At 32.2% G+C, this 14834-nt stretch overlaps 1 protein-coding gene across 2 annotated transcripts; it reads left to right on the top strand.

The window, feature by feature from the left end:
* The first annotated feature begins 1026 nt into the window (after positions 1-1026).
* LOC115714451 (uncharacterized) lies at positions 1027-9420 on the top strand. Of its 2 annotated transcripts, none has more exons than XM_030643166.2 (3): positions 1027-1217; positions 8164-8255; positions 8397-9420. In XM_030643166.2, exons 1-3 carry the CDS (start codon positions 1066-1068, stop codon positions 8879-8881), a joined length of 729 nt encoding a protein of 242 aa, XP_030499026.2. In that variant the 5' UTR covers positions 1027-1065; the 3' UTR covers positions 8882-9420. The 2 variants fall into 2 exon arrangements, with proteins under 2 accessions (XP_030499026.2, XP_060970559.1); XM_061114576.1 differs by having other exon boundaries at positions 1056-1217; positions 8175-8255.
* The last annotated feature ends 5414 nt before the right edge of the window (positions 9421-14834 follow it).

The following is a 14834-nucleotide window of genomic DNA, read 5'->3' as shown; positions in this document are numbered from 1 at the left end:
ATATACGACACGACATATTAAAAAATCTTATAATTTAATAATAATAATAATAATAATAATAATAATAATAATATTATGTGGATTTATCAATTATAAATAAGTTAAAATAATAATAAAATTTAAATATAATAATGAATATTATAATTATATAATTAAATATATTAATTTATTTATAAAAAATGTGATATAAAATTTTGAGTATTTTTAAGTAAATATTCTAGTTCTAATAATACTAATAATTTTTTTATATAATTATTTGTAAAATATATAATTAAAAAGTTATATACATATATTGTAAAAAACATATGAAATATTAAAGTATGAATTTAAGCATAGCTATGAAAACAAGTTAATCTGTTTAAGAAATATAGAGCTACACGAGCAAAACACGATATGAATTTAAGCACGATACGAAAATACTGGGATTATGAGACGTGTTAAACTTATTCTTTAAAAATATTAACAGGACACGACTAATATTTTTTTATAACACGACATAATACGATTTTTTTTGTTGTTAAAACTAAATCGGATTACGACATGCACGAACTTAAAACACTAATTAGAGATAGAGCATTGCTATTATTAGGCACCAGTGGTGCCTAGTACCTTCTCTACATGTTGCGTTGCGAATGACTAGTGATACTCCCTAAAAGCTATTTTATTAAATTATATGGATTCGATACTTAGTTAGACCAATAACGATATTGACATATAACAGGTTGCTAGGCACCACCAGTGCCTTTTAGCATTTCTCTTATAGATAAGACGCAGCAGTAGTGAGAGTGAGGGGGCCACTCCCTTGTTCGGTGCTTTTAAGGAGTAATTGAACTGTGCAATACTACTGCATGTTAAGCCCCCTAACACGTGGAGCCAAGGCCTCGTTTGCCCCCTCCTCCCACACTCTTAATGACTGCCACGTAAGCCTCATGTAACCCACGTGGCACTTAAAAAGAAAAGAAAAAGAAGCTGTGTCTCTGTCTCCCTCCCTCTCTTTATTACTATTATTATTCATTCATATAAACTGCCTTAGTTTGAGGTTTTGATGAGATGAGATGAGATATAATGGCAAACACAATAAGATCATTATTAGTGGTAGTGGTGGGGGTGGTGGCAGCGGCGGTGTTTATGGGTCGTTGCTCCGCCGAGAGGAGGGCCGACGAGATCCTGCAGCAACTGCATCATGAGGACCAACAACAGGCCAAATCAATATCCTAGTAATGTTTATTAATTCACTCTCTTTATTTTATTTTAATTATTTATCATTTATATGCTAATTATTAAAAATTGTTTGTATATGCAAAAAAGTTTGTGGAAAAAAACATATGGAAAAATTTCTAATGTGTATTCTGGCGAATTTGAGAAACAGAGAATATACTATTGGGTGATTCTACAATGTACCTCCTTAAAAGGGATGTATTGATGCACCCTTAACTTATTTCGGCATTCAGAAAAAAAAATTTAGTTTAGTTTTTTTTCATATTCATGTACGTTATAGCTATTTAAGATATCCTACAAATTTTTGAAAAATTCAGAATAATTTACAATATAGAAAGTAATGTTCAAACAGTCGATTTTACACGCGTATAAAATAAAATAATCACGCGTGCAATACACTGTTTGAACATAGTTTTCGACGTGTTAAATTTTTCCAAATTTCTTAAAATTTTACAGGATGTCTTAAATAACTATAACGTACATGACTATGAGAAAAAATTTGACTAAAAAATTATTTCAGATGTTAAAATAGATAGGGATGTATTAATATATCCATTTTAAGGGATGCATTGTAGAATTTTCCTATACTATTATATATTATAATTTATAAATTAAATTAAATAAATATAATATAAGAAATAAAGTTTTTGATGATTATATTATTTATGAAACGTACATATTATAATATTAATAATGTAGTTTGACTTTAAATATGATGCTATGAATGTTAAAGAATTTAAAAATATATGCACATAATTCAACATTATTTAGTCTTGCCTTAGTAAAATGATCATTAGGTACCTTTATGCTGTAATTCATTCTCCAGCCTAATTAATAACTACAAATTAAACATATCCCTAATTAAAATTCACTTTTTGTTAATTATATTATTATATTGGGCATATGTATATCTTTATATATTAAAAGTGTCTATCTAACGACATTTCTTGATTTCTTAGTTTAACAGAATATACCTTAAAAATAAAAGAATATTCTGTTAAATTTAACGATGTTAATAGGTTTGATCTCCAGTTAATAAATAAACCCAATAATTAAACCCAAAAAATTAAACAATCTTTTTTTAAATTAAAAAAAATATGTTAGCCACATATATCTCTAACAAACACTATATCCCCAAATTATCAAATCCAATTCTCTAGCTTTGGTTTACGATCAACCAAACGCAGCTATGGCTTTGCACTCCGGTTTTTAAGAAAATATATTATCCCCATTCAAAAATACCTATCTTTCTTCCTCTATTACCGATAAACGTATACAAAAATAGGGGTAATCTTTCTTCCACATTTGCTGGTGGAAATTGTCCTCTGAAAAAGGCGCTGCAACAACACATAGAGAAAATCCCAAGAAGTTGGAGTTTCTCCATTGATGTGGAAGCTTAACGTGTATAGAAGACCCGTTGCATCGGTAGTTGAACCACTTAGGAATTTGATTCCCAGGATAACAAATGCTAACAGAAGAACATTCAGGTACCTGTAAAATCCAAACAGATTAATTTATTTATTTATTTTCTTACGATAACTTTTGAACGAGGAACTCTGCTTGTGTTTGAAAGAGTTTGTACATAAAGTATACAATTCATAAACATGTTTGGAGAATTGGAGTGATCAATTGGTTTACATAATTAGCTTTGTTATGACAAAATATTAAACAATTCATGGGATAACTTGTCAATCCCCGTTGTTGACAGATAGTTAATTTTCTTTTTTGGCTGGAAGTTGAGAGATAGTTCATTAGTTACTAATTATTAGTTCTTCTAGACCATTATAAAATCAAGAAAGAGTTTAAGAGAAAGAGAGGAAGATAAAGGAATTGAAGAAGAAGAAATCAGTCTTATTGATGAGAATCCCAAAGTTCGGGTTATATACAATCAAGAATATATACAAAGTTGGCTACCAGAATTAGCAACTTGATGATTAACTTATTAAAATATATATATATATATATTGTTAATTAGGATTAACGAATTTGATTTCATTAGTAATTAATAAATGAATCCATTTCTTTAAATGTAGTACATAGTTCTCATTCATTAACAATCATCAATATAAATATTCAAGTATGAATAAATTAGAACAATTCAAAATCAGAACAAATAAATATTCAAGTATTTCAATAAATTCATAAACAAATAACAATTCAAAATCTCAAATCAAGAAAATTAAAATTTTAGATTTATAATATTTACAAATATGAAAAACTTAAATAGATCTATTGACCATTGTTGTTGCCGTTGCTTAGTTACTGAATTTTTAAACAAAAACCACTAGAACTTATATAAAACTAATATTTACGTGGCTCGCCACGTAACTCTCATCTAGTATATAAATATATCTTTAATTAGTATATGTTCAAACATATAAGGTTTATTCTTTAAGTATTCTCTCATTTATATATTTAAGCCTATATGTTTATGTCTTGGTTAAGGCATGCATGGTAACTATCAAAACCTTCCATTAAATAATTATATTTTAAGAATGACGTGTGTTTTGTTAAAGTTACTAATTGAAATCATATTTTGTTAAAGTTACAGATCTGTATTTTTAAAATAGTATTTAATAGTACCAGTTGAATTGTTAGACAAAATAAAACTTAATAGAAGTGTTATGATAACATTAGTTACGTTTGCTCCATCTATTCGTGTTAAGAATTATTTTCACATTAGTTATACTAAAAAAAAAATTCTTAAAAATTGAGTTCAGACTCCTATTTTTACAATTTTAAAAAATACAGAGTTTATTTTGTCATTGGACAAAACAAACGGTTTCGTCAGTAATTTTTGTAAATGAGAGTCCAAAATGATATTATTTTTTTATATTAATAATAATAATACCAAACAATAATCAAAATTAATATATACATAGTAAAATGTAGAAATCATCTAATAATAAAACTAGAGATCATTGTCAAATTTTCAAATAATCCTTTGTAGTACATAGTTACTCCAAATGAAAAGGTCTTTTAAAGTTATTTCATGGAAAGCTGATTCACTCGCGGTTACCGATCTTGAAAGGAGTAGTGTGGAATGATAGTCGAATCTAGACAAGGGAGTTCCTGGATGACTATCATGTTCACTTTGGGTACAGTCTTCAGGACAGCTAGTCCTTCTACTACAAGAAATGTCACTTTTACCAGTACAGTTCGTTATTGCATTGGTAAAAGTAACTTTTACCAGCACATTTCGCAAACTACACTGGCAAAGAGGTCAAAGTTTTACCAGCATACATTTGCAGTGGCTAAAATCTAACTTTTACCAGCGCATTTACGCGCTTGGAAAAGTAATTTTTGCCAGCGCTTTTCATTTTATGCTGGCAAAAGTTCTAATACAAATATTGATTTGTCAACTCCCTTTTGCAACCACATCACAAGTAAATTCTATTTTACCAGCACAAAAATGTACTGACAAAAGTGATATTTTTTGTAGTGTTGCATGGAAAGGAGTTCCAGTTGGCTAGTTGTCATTCCTAAAATGGCAGATCCAGATAGTCGACTCTAGTATAGACTTTATTTTATCTGAAAGTGTCTTCAGCGAGTACCCTTGGTTCGCGAGTCTAGAAGCTTGCTCATGTTCTCGGAGGCCCTCATACTTAAGCTGACGGGGAGACTTCGCTTAAAGAGGAGTTAGTTAAGTTAGTTATTTTTAACTAACTTAACAACCTCATTTCTTGTAACGATCGACTTTAGGATCTTGATTTTAAGCCTATAAATACCACCTTGTCTAGTTATTTTAGGTGACACACTTTAGAGAAGAGATTAAGAGTTTGAGAGAGAAAACATTGAGAGGTAGAGAGAGGTGCAGAGAAAAGAGATGGAGATGAATATTCTTGGGTGTAAAGTGTAAAAGTTGAAACACTTTGTGGAGTCAACAAAAAGTCTCGTCTCGGCTGTATTGTACCTATTTTTGCTCAATCAATAAAGAAGGATTACGGTGGTGTTCCAGAACTAATATTTAAAATTGTGGATTTAAGCCTCAAGGTGTTTTTTTTTTTTTTGTGAGACGAGGTGTAAGCCTCAAGGCGCATTGAGGCGTAAATTGAGGCGTAAACTTCAATTATTAATTAAAATAATATTTTTAGAGTAATTAAAAATAACAAAATAAATAATATCTTATAAATACCAAAAATACCATAAAATATCTCATAAAACAAAGAGCATTTATTTTTAAAATTGTGTATGTTTAGTTTAGTTGGATTTTTTTCTTAAGTTTTTTATTTGAATTTTATTGAGTTTTATTGTATTTTATTGGGCCTTCTTTTAATTAAGTTAAAATATTATTGGCTGTTTTTTTTTTAATTGCTAAATAAAAATAGGCTAAGAAAAATTCTTGTTTTCTAATTGAGGCGTACCCCTCACTGAATTTTACGCCTCACAAAATTTCAAACTGCCTCAGCCATATAGGCGTCTTACTCTCTCCTTTATTCTGAGGCGCATGCAATAGAGCGTTTTCTTTCTGCCACAATTTATTGTGCGCAATGAGGCGCGCCTCAAAAACACAATTTTAAACATTGTTCAGAATTGGAGTAGAACCATAACATTAATCTATTGGAGTTGAACCAATATATATCTTGGTGTTGTTTTATTTTTTTTATTTCCGCATTTAGTGTTTTATAGTTTTAATATTCTGTTTGATCCTCTTGTCGATTATTGTTTTTAGTTTGATAATCCTGTCATTGCTAAATGTTGAATTGTTTAAAGTTTAATTGATTTGGCTTTACACATCTAGTCATATAATTTTCCTACAACCTTATTTAAGCAATCAAAAACAGCGTATATACAATTATACATAAACTAATGCATGTCTCACAATTATAAGCTAGCTAGCTTATAAGTACAATAATCTAATTAAGGCTAAATTAAAAATTAGTACAGTTTGTGCTATTATATATATATATAGCTAGAACATGAATGCAGCAATAGAACTAGACTTATTATAAATTAGAGACTCAAAATTAATCATCTTTCCATCTCATCGTGATTATTCAAATGTGAAAATTCTTTTTTGATGAAGAATTTTATTCTCTTCATGATCGACATCATCACATTCACTGAATTCAAGATCTTCTTGATCGCTTCATAAATAAAAAATGAATAAAAAAACAACAATAGTCTTCATTATTATGCAACTTAAAGTACTATAATTCTTCATCTATATATATAGCTATAGCTAGCTAGCTAGATCACCTTTTTCTCTTGATATAATTAAAGCTATATATAATAACATGCATATGCCTTTTAGCTAATTATAGCAAGTGCTCTTACTATTGTTTTGTAAAAGTGATTATTCTCAATTCCTTTTCAAACTATATATCAATTTTAAATGGTGAATATATATTAACTGAATTGAAAGATTTTGACTACAAAATTTATTTTACGTGATGTATATAGGTGTCGTCATTTTTTAAGTATATAAAGACAAGTACTTGTTTTCTTGAAGAGAGAATAAATTATTTCTTTTAGCAAGAGACCGATATAAACATGAGTTATTACTTCCGCTCATGATCACAAAATAGTTTTGAAATGAAACTCTATACATGCTTCTTGTCACATATATATAATATAGACTAATTAGTAATTTTTTCTCCCGAATTTTGACATGTACTAAATCGTGCCTTCTGAACTTTTTTGGCCGTTAGAAATTCCCTTCGAACTATTGAGAAGGTTAAGTTTAAGGACTTTTGTCTAATTTCATTTAATTTTACTGTTCAATGATTGTTTATGTACTAAACCATGCTCTCTAGACTTTGATATCTAAATTAGATAAAAATCTTTAAATTTAACAATCTCAATAGTTCGAGGGGAATTTTTAACGGCCAAAAAAGTTCAGGGGACACGATTTAGTACATGTCAAAGTTCGGGGGGAAAAATTACTAATTAACCTATAATATATATAGTTAGTACCTTATAACATTATTAATGATCATGGAAATGGAACAAACCTAGCTACCTTATAACTTTGAACTCTCATGATTGAAAATCTTAATAATATATAGGGTAATGCAAACAAGGATTTAAGTATTCAACAATTAATTTTCAAGTGTCAATAAAATCATGTATATATCTATGAGCTCAAAGGTGGTGGTCTGGTGATAAGGAGGAGTACTGTTGGATTTTTCCTATACCGCATACTCAAAAACCTTAGAGGCTTAGCACTGAAATAGGTAGACTAAGCTTGCGCCTAGGGGCCAAAAAAAATATTTCCCCCACTTAGAAATACATATATAATTTTTTTACTGCTTTTAAAAATACCACATTTATTTCTAAGGGCTCAACATTTTTTTTTTCTTATCGCTGCCCATTAAAATTCTGGCCCTGCCTAGAATTTAATAAGCTAACACCATTTACCTAAGGTGCATGTATTACTACACTCATTGCCAACTTTTTTTTGACACTTAATTAATTACACATTCTTACAGAGATCATACATGCCATGCACAGTTCAAGGATTCAATTTCAAGGGGTGGTCTAGTGGTAATTAGGAGTATTGAAAAGTGCTGTTAGAAAAAAGACTTCGGTTGAAGTTGAATTTTTATGATGGTAAGGCACATTATTTAATTTTATATTGCAATGACATAAATTTAGCAAATTATTATTTGAATGTATTAAAATATTTGGATGTAGAAGAAGAACATTTTATAAGGGGAGAGTACACTTCAGATCACATAGATCATACAGTTAGACCAAGAGATCTTTATTAGGTGACTACCATATTATTGTGTTTCGATCTCTGAATTAATTCCAGCTAATGCAAACCAAAGGTTTTAGGGTATAATAAACCACACAATGGTATATATATATACATATTTATATACTTGTATTGTATGCATTGTAATTGTAAATAAAAATAATGTTCTCCTTGATTTAATTAATTAAATTAGAGATAGCTAATCTGATTATTGCTGATTATATCATTACATTTACATGTATCAGTGTTGGCACAGGAAAATCTGAAAATAAGATTATAAAAAATGACTGGGGAGAAGCTTCTAGGGCAACGGATGCACTCAAATCTGCTTCATCTGGTATATATATATATATATATATATATATATATATATACATATATATTAATTTTCATTTATCTATCTATTTATATTATATATATATATATTTCTCTGTAGTAATTTGTTTTTTTTTTTTAATAATTGTCCTAATTATTTTAGACAAGAGCGAAAATGGTGAGGGAGCTGATTGGACTTATGATGATGCCAGACATAAAATGTTTGAAGCCTTAGAATTTGGCATAGAAAGTGCAAGAAATGCTTATAAACAAGCTAAGAAGAGTATTGTTAGTAATTACTTGGTAGTTACCAATAACAACAACAATAATAATAATAATAATGAAGTTTTGGACAAAGCCTATAATGCTAAAGAGTTAAATATTATTGGCCCCCATGATCATGATGAGGAAGTAATTAATATTGATGAGGATCATCATGATCAAAGTTATTATAATAATAATAAGAATGAAAAAGAGAAAGCAAGATTGAATTATGATGAAGCTAAAGAAAATGAGAAAGATTGTTATAGGTTAGCCAAAGAGAAAATGACCGAAGAGGCTAAGGATAAGTATGAGGCTGCCAAAGAGAAAACTTCACAAGCTACTGCTGATCTTGGGGAACCACTAAGGAAGAGAGTAGAGCTCTAAATTCATTTTCTGTGAGTTTTATAATTAATTATATAGTTTTTTTTTTCTTTTTTTGTTTATAATATATATAAATCTTTCCTCCTTGCTTTGCATGTTCCTTTTTTTTTTCTTCATCTCTCTTTGACTGATTATCTCATGAGATTTGAACCCCTTTAATATAATATACAGAGAGAACTTATTACTAGGATCTTAAATAAATATATATATATATGTAGAGAATATTTATAATCTGGTCACATCTGGTATATAATTTAATAACTTTGTGCGGATTTCATATATAGAAATATAAATATCTTTCCTCCTTGCTTTGCATGTATATAGTAAATACAGTTATATGTTTTTTTTTTCTTTCATCTTTATTTGATTAATTATCTCATGAGATTTGAACCCCTATAACATAACATATAAGTAGAACTTACTAGGATCTTATATAAATATATATGTGGAGAATCGGACGTGGCCATGGTGTAAGTAATTTAATATAGGATTTTATAAGTTATAACAATGCTCTCTCTCTCTCTCTATATATATATATAAATTTTTTTGTCTTGGTTTCATCTTTCCAAAAAGAAAGACTTTATAAGAAAAGGGGGCTAACTAGGCTTTGTAGGGTATTTTCAGTTTCTTTTGGATCTATATATACTATATAGTCATGGGCACAATAAAATATAATACTGTAGTATATATATGTTCATTGTCCAAATATCAGTGGGCCTAAGTTAAAGGACGCCTTTTATTTTTTGGGCTGTGTACACTTAGATATATATTATATGCATGTCTAGTAATTAATAGGGTCATCTATATGTATATTGTGGTGAATCCACAATTCACCTCATTCAAGAACACACAACAAAGAACATATCAACATAAACCAGAAATCGAAAATGCAAACCAGAAACCAGCAATGAATTCAAACCAGTAAGAACTTTTAAGCAAACAACAATTAAAGAACTTTAAGCAGATAAAATGGCACCTTTCTTTTACGAGGTTCGAACATAGATCAATGTAATCTATGCCTACATCCTCGGGAAACAATCAGCATACTTCTTTATTGATTAATCAAGAATGATTACAAGTGATTTGATCACAACAGAGAGGATCAATTACAGAAGGAGTCAAGCTCCTAATCCTCTCAATCACTCAGTCTCAATTCTCTCTCACTCTCTGATTTTGTGTCTCAATTAGTGTCACTTAGAATTGTCTTGGTTTAGAGTTTATATAGGTGTAGTACATGAAGAGAGTTCCCTCCTAAACCAACTAACAAAACTAACATTTGACTTGTCCAATCCGAGAGTGCCACATGTCCTGAATTTTAGACTTATGTCTAAAAATACCACAATTATCCACCTTTTTAGTCATAAGTCTGAAAGTATGCATGCTCAATGTTTCCTGGTACCTCCGAGGAGGTCTGTCACTGCAGTGTTGTGATGTTGAGCAAGTTTAGACAATGTCTAAACTTTGCTAAAGTCACACACTTGGTCATCACATCTGCAGGGTTGTCATCAGTCTTAACCTTCTTCACTTGCACTTCACCACTTGCAATAATTTCTCTGATGTAGTGGAGTCTGATGTCAATGTGTTTACTTCTTTCATGGAACATTGGATTCTTCATCAAATGAAGAGCACTCTGATTATCACAGTAGACAGTGATATCAGTGGCATTAATCTTCATTTCTTGTACAAATCCTTTCAACCAAACTGCTTCCTTTATTGCTTCTGTGGCTGCCATGTACTCAGCTTCAGTTGTAGATAGTGCAACCACCTTTTGTAGATTAGATTTCCAACAAACACATCCACCTAGAACTGTAAAACAGTAACCAGTGAGGCTTCTTCTGGTGTCTATGCTTCCTGCATAGTCTGAATCGACATAGCCAGTGACATTACAGGGAGAAATGTTGTCTTTGTGAAATTTTAAACCAATGTCCAAGGTTCCCTTGACATATCTGAGAGTCCATTTGACTGCAGCCCAGTGTTCAGTGCCAGGATTGGCAATGAACCTACTTACAACACTCATTGCATAGGCCAAATCTGGTCTTGTGCATACCATAGAATACATAAGACTCCCAACACATGATGCATATGGTATGTTATCCATGAATCTTTTGTCTACTTCAGTTTTAGGTGATTGAGCTTGTGTAAGTTTGAAATGAGGAGCAATGGGAGATGTTACCTGTTTAGCCTTGTCCATGCTGAACTTGTCTAGAACCTTTTGAAGATAACTTTTCTGAGATAGCATGATATATTCTGGTCTCTTTCTGATAATGTCAATTCCCAGTATCTTGTTTGCCCTCCCTAGATCTTTCATATCGAATTCACTACTTAGCTTCATCTTGATTTTGTCAACTTCACTCCTTAGTTTACCTATGATCAAGATATCATCTACATAGAGAAGTAGATAAACTTGATCATTGTAGTAAACACAGGGATCGTATTTGCTTTTGTTGAAACCAATTCGAATCATGAACTCATCAAATCTTAAGTTCCATTGTCTTGGAGCTTGCTTGAGGCCGTATAGGGATTTCTTGAGTAGACACACTTTGTCTTCTGAGTTTTCAACTTCTAGCCCTTCTGGAATGGCCATGTAAATTTCTTCATCTAGCATACCATGCAAAAATGCAGTCTTGACATCCATCTGATCCACCTCATAATCGAATTTAGCAGCCAGAGCCATCATGATTCTTATTGATGTTTGTTTGACAACAGGGGAGAAGATATCATTGTAATCTATACCTTCTTTTTGACTGAATCCCTTTGCTACAAGCCTTGCCTTGTATCTGACCTTGCCAGTTCCATTGTCACTTTCTTTTTCTCTGAAAATCCACTTGCAGCCTATGATTCTCTGTCCTTTAGGTCTTTTCACCACTATCCATGTCTTGTTCTTGATCAAAGAGTTCATCTCTTCATTAACAGCCATTAACCATTTTTCTCTAGCCTTACCCTGAATTGCTTCAGTGTAACTGAGAGGTTCAGAGTTTTCAATCTCTTCTGCAGCAGCAAAGGCAAAAGCAGTACATTCTGAAGCAGAGTAATCTGCATAACCAAATCTATCTGGGGCTTTTGCTTCCCTTCTTTCTCTGTCCCTTGCAAGTTGGTAATCACTTAGATTTTCTTGATTTACATTGTCATCATCAGATTCAACTCGAGCTTCCCCAGTTTCTGTCAGTGGTGCATCTGGTGTATCACAGTTTTGACTTGGTTCATCTTGATCCACCTGAACTTGTACCCTTCTATTCAAAATCGAATTCTGTCCAGGTCTCATAGCCATTTCATTCTCTTTGAACACTACATCTCTACTAATAATGCACTTCTTATAACCATCTTCCAAACACCAGAGCTTGTATCCTTTCACACCATCTGGATAGCCTAGGAATAAACATTTCAAGGCCCTAGGTTCAAGTTTGTCTTGTCTAACATGAGCATAGGCAAGACAACCAAAAACCTTTAAGTGATCATAATTTGGTTTGTTTCCAGTCCATATCTCTTGAGGTGTTTTGAAATTCAATGCAACAGAGGGACACCTGTTGATTAAATAGCATGCAGTCTTCACTGCCTCACCCCAAAAATGTTTCTGCAATCCTGCACCCTTCAGCATACACCTAACCCTTTCTAGAATGGTTCTGTTCATTCTCTCAGCCAAGCCATTCTGTTGAGGTGTCTTAATCACTGATTTGTGTCTCTTGATTCCAGTTTTGGCACAATAATCCTTGAATTCATCTGAGCAGTATTCCAGTCCATTGTCTGTCCTCAAAACCTTTAGTTTTCTACCTGTTTGGTTTTCCATGAGCTTTCTCCAATTGCTGAAAGTTTCCAAAGCTTGACTCTTGTTTCTCAACATGAAAACCCAAACCTTCCTACTGAAATCATCAATAATGCTCATGAAGTAATTGGCACCTCCAAGGGATTGTGTTCTTGATGGCCCCCACAGATCTGAATGCACATAGTTGAGTGGTTCCTTGGTGATATGTATGCCAGTAGGGAACTTGACCCTGCAACTCTTTCCTAAAACACACTCTTCACAGAACTCCAATTTCCCATTCAACTTATCCCTTAACAGACCTTGTTTGTCTAGTTCAATTAGACCTCTTTCACTCACATGCCCTAATCTCAAATGCCACATTCTAGTTTTGTCCCCAGTACTGTCATTAACAGCAGCATTTGCTGTTCCCAACACTGCCTTCCCATTAAGAACATAGATACCATTTCTGATATCACCTTTCATGACTACAAGTGAGCCTTTTATTACTCTTAAAGACTCATCAATCTTAATAGAACATCCACTAGCAGCTAATTCTCCAATAGACAGTAAGTTTCTCTTAAGTTCAGGGACATACCTGACATTTTTGACTGTCCTCTTGATGCCATCATGCATGGTAAACAACACAGATCCAATTCCTTTGATCTGACAGGCTTTGTTGTTTCCTAGGAGTACATTTCCACCTTGTATCTCCTTGAATTCACAGAACAGATTTCTGTGAGGTGTCATGTGAAATGAGCACCCAGAATCTAATATCCATTCTCTGCCTGATTCCTTGCTAGACACTACCAATACATCTGCTGATTCGTATCCATCCTCTGCAACATTAGTTTCACCTCTCTCTTTACTTTTACCTCTAGAATTCTTTGCTTTCAATGCTCTACATTCATCTCGAAAGTGTCCTTCTTTCTTGCAATAGTAACAGAATTTCCCAGTCTTGAATTTGGATTTGTTCTTGGATTGACTGCTGCTTCTAAACTTATTCTTGAATTCTCTCTTGTCAGGTCTTCCTCTTCCAATGTACAGACTATCACCATTCGAATCTCCCCTGTCATCAGTTTTCTTTTGAATTTCCTTTGAGTTGAGTGCAGCCTTTACCTCTGACATTGTCAATGTATCTTTTCCATAAAGAATGGTGTCTACGAAATGCTCATAGGTTTTAGGTAGAGAACTCAGCAAAATAATTGCTTGATCCTCTTCCTCGATCTTGACACCTATGTTGTTCAAATCAAGAACTATTCTATTGAATTCATCAAGGTGACATCTCAGTTCTTTGCTTTCATCCATTCTCATTGCATAGAGCTTTTTCTTTAGATACAGTTTGTTGGCTAGGGATTTCTTCAAGTAGATGGAAGCAAGTTTAATCCACAAACCAGAGGCAGTAGTTTCATCTGATACTTCTCTCAGGACCTCATCTCCAAGACTTAGTAAAATGGCACTGTGAGCTTTTGATTCTGTGTCTCTTTTGATCTTTACATCTGTTAGTTCTTCAAGTTGATTAGGTTCGATAGCTTCTGAGATTCCCTGATGAACAAGCAAAGCTTTCATCTTGATTCTCCATAAGCTGAAGTCGTTTGTCCCTGTGAACTTGTCAACTTCGAATCTTGCTGATGACATTTTCAGGTTGTGTTCTTTGAGTCTTGAACCGATTCTTGAATGTCAATTCTTTCCTTAACCTTGCTCTGATACCATTTGTGGTGAATCCACAATTCACCTCATTCAAGAACACACAACAAAGAACATATCAACATAAACCAGAAATCGAAAATGCAAACCAAAAACCAGCAATGAATTCAAACCAGTAAGAACTTTTAAGCAAACAACAATTAAAGAACTTTAAGCAGATAAAATGGCACCTTTCTTTTACGAGGTTCGAACATAGATCAATGTAATCTATGCCTACATCCTCGGGAAACAATCAGCATACTTCTTTATTGATTAATCAGCATACTCCTTCTGTAATTGATCCTCTCTGTTGTGATCAAATCACTTGTAATCATTCTTGATTAATCAATAAAGAAGTATGCTGATTGTTTCCCGAGGATGTAGGCATAGATTACATTGATCTATGTTCGAACCTCGTAAAAGAAAGGTGCCATTTTATCTGCTTAAAGTTCTTTAATTGTTGTTTGCTTAAAAGTTCTTACTGGTTTGAATTCATTGCTGGTTTCTGGTTTGCATTTTCGATTTCTGGTTTAT

The sequence above is a fragment of the Cannabis sativa genome, chromosome 4 (genome assembly GCF_029168945.1).
Source record: "Cannabis sativa cultivar Pink pepper isolate KNU-18-1 chromosome 4, ASM2916894v1, whole genome shotgun sequence".
In the NCBI taxonomy this organism is placed as follows: Eukaryota; Viridiplantae; Streptophyta; class Magnoliopsida; order Rosales; family Cannabaceae; genus Cannabis; species Cannabis sativa.
This window is presented reverse-complemented; position numbering and strand designations above follow the sequence as displayed.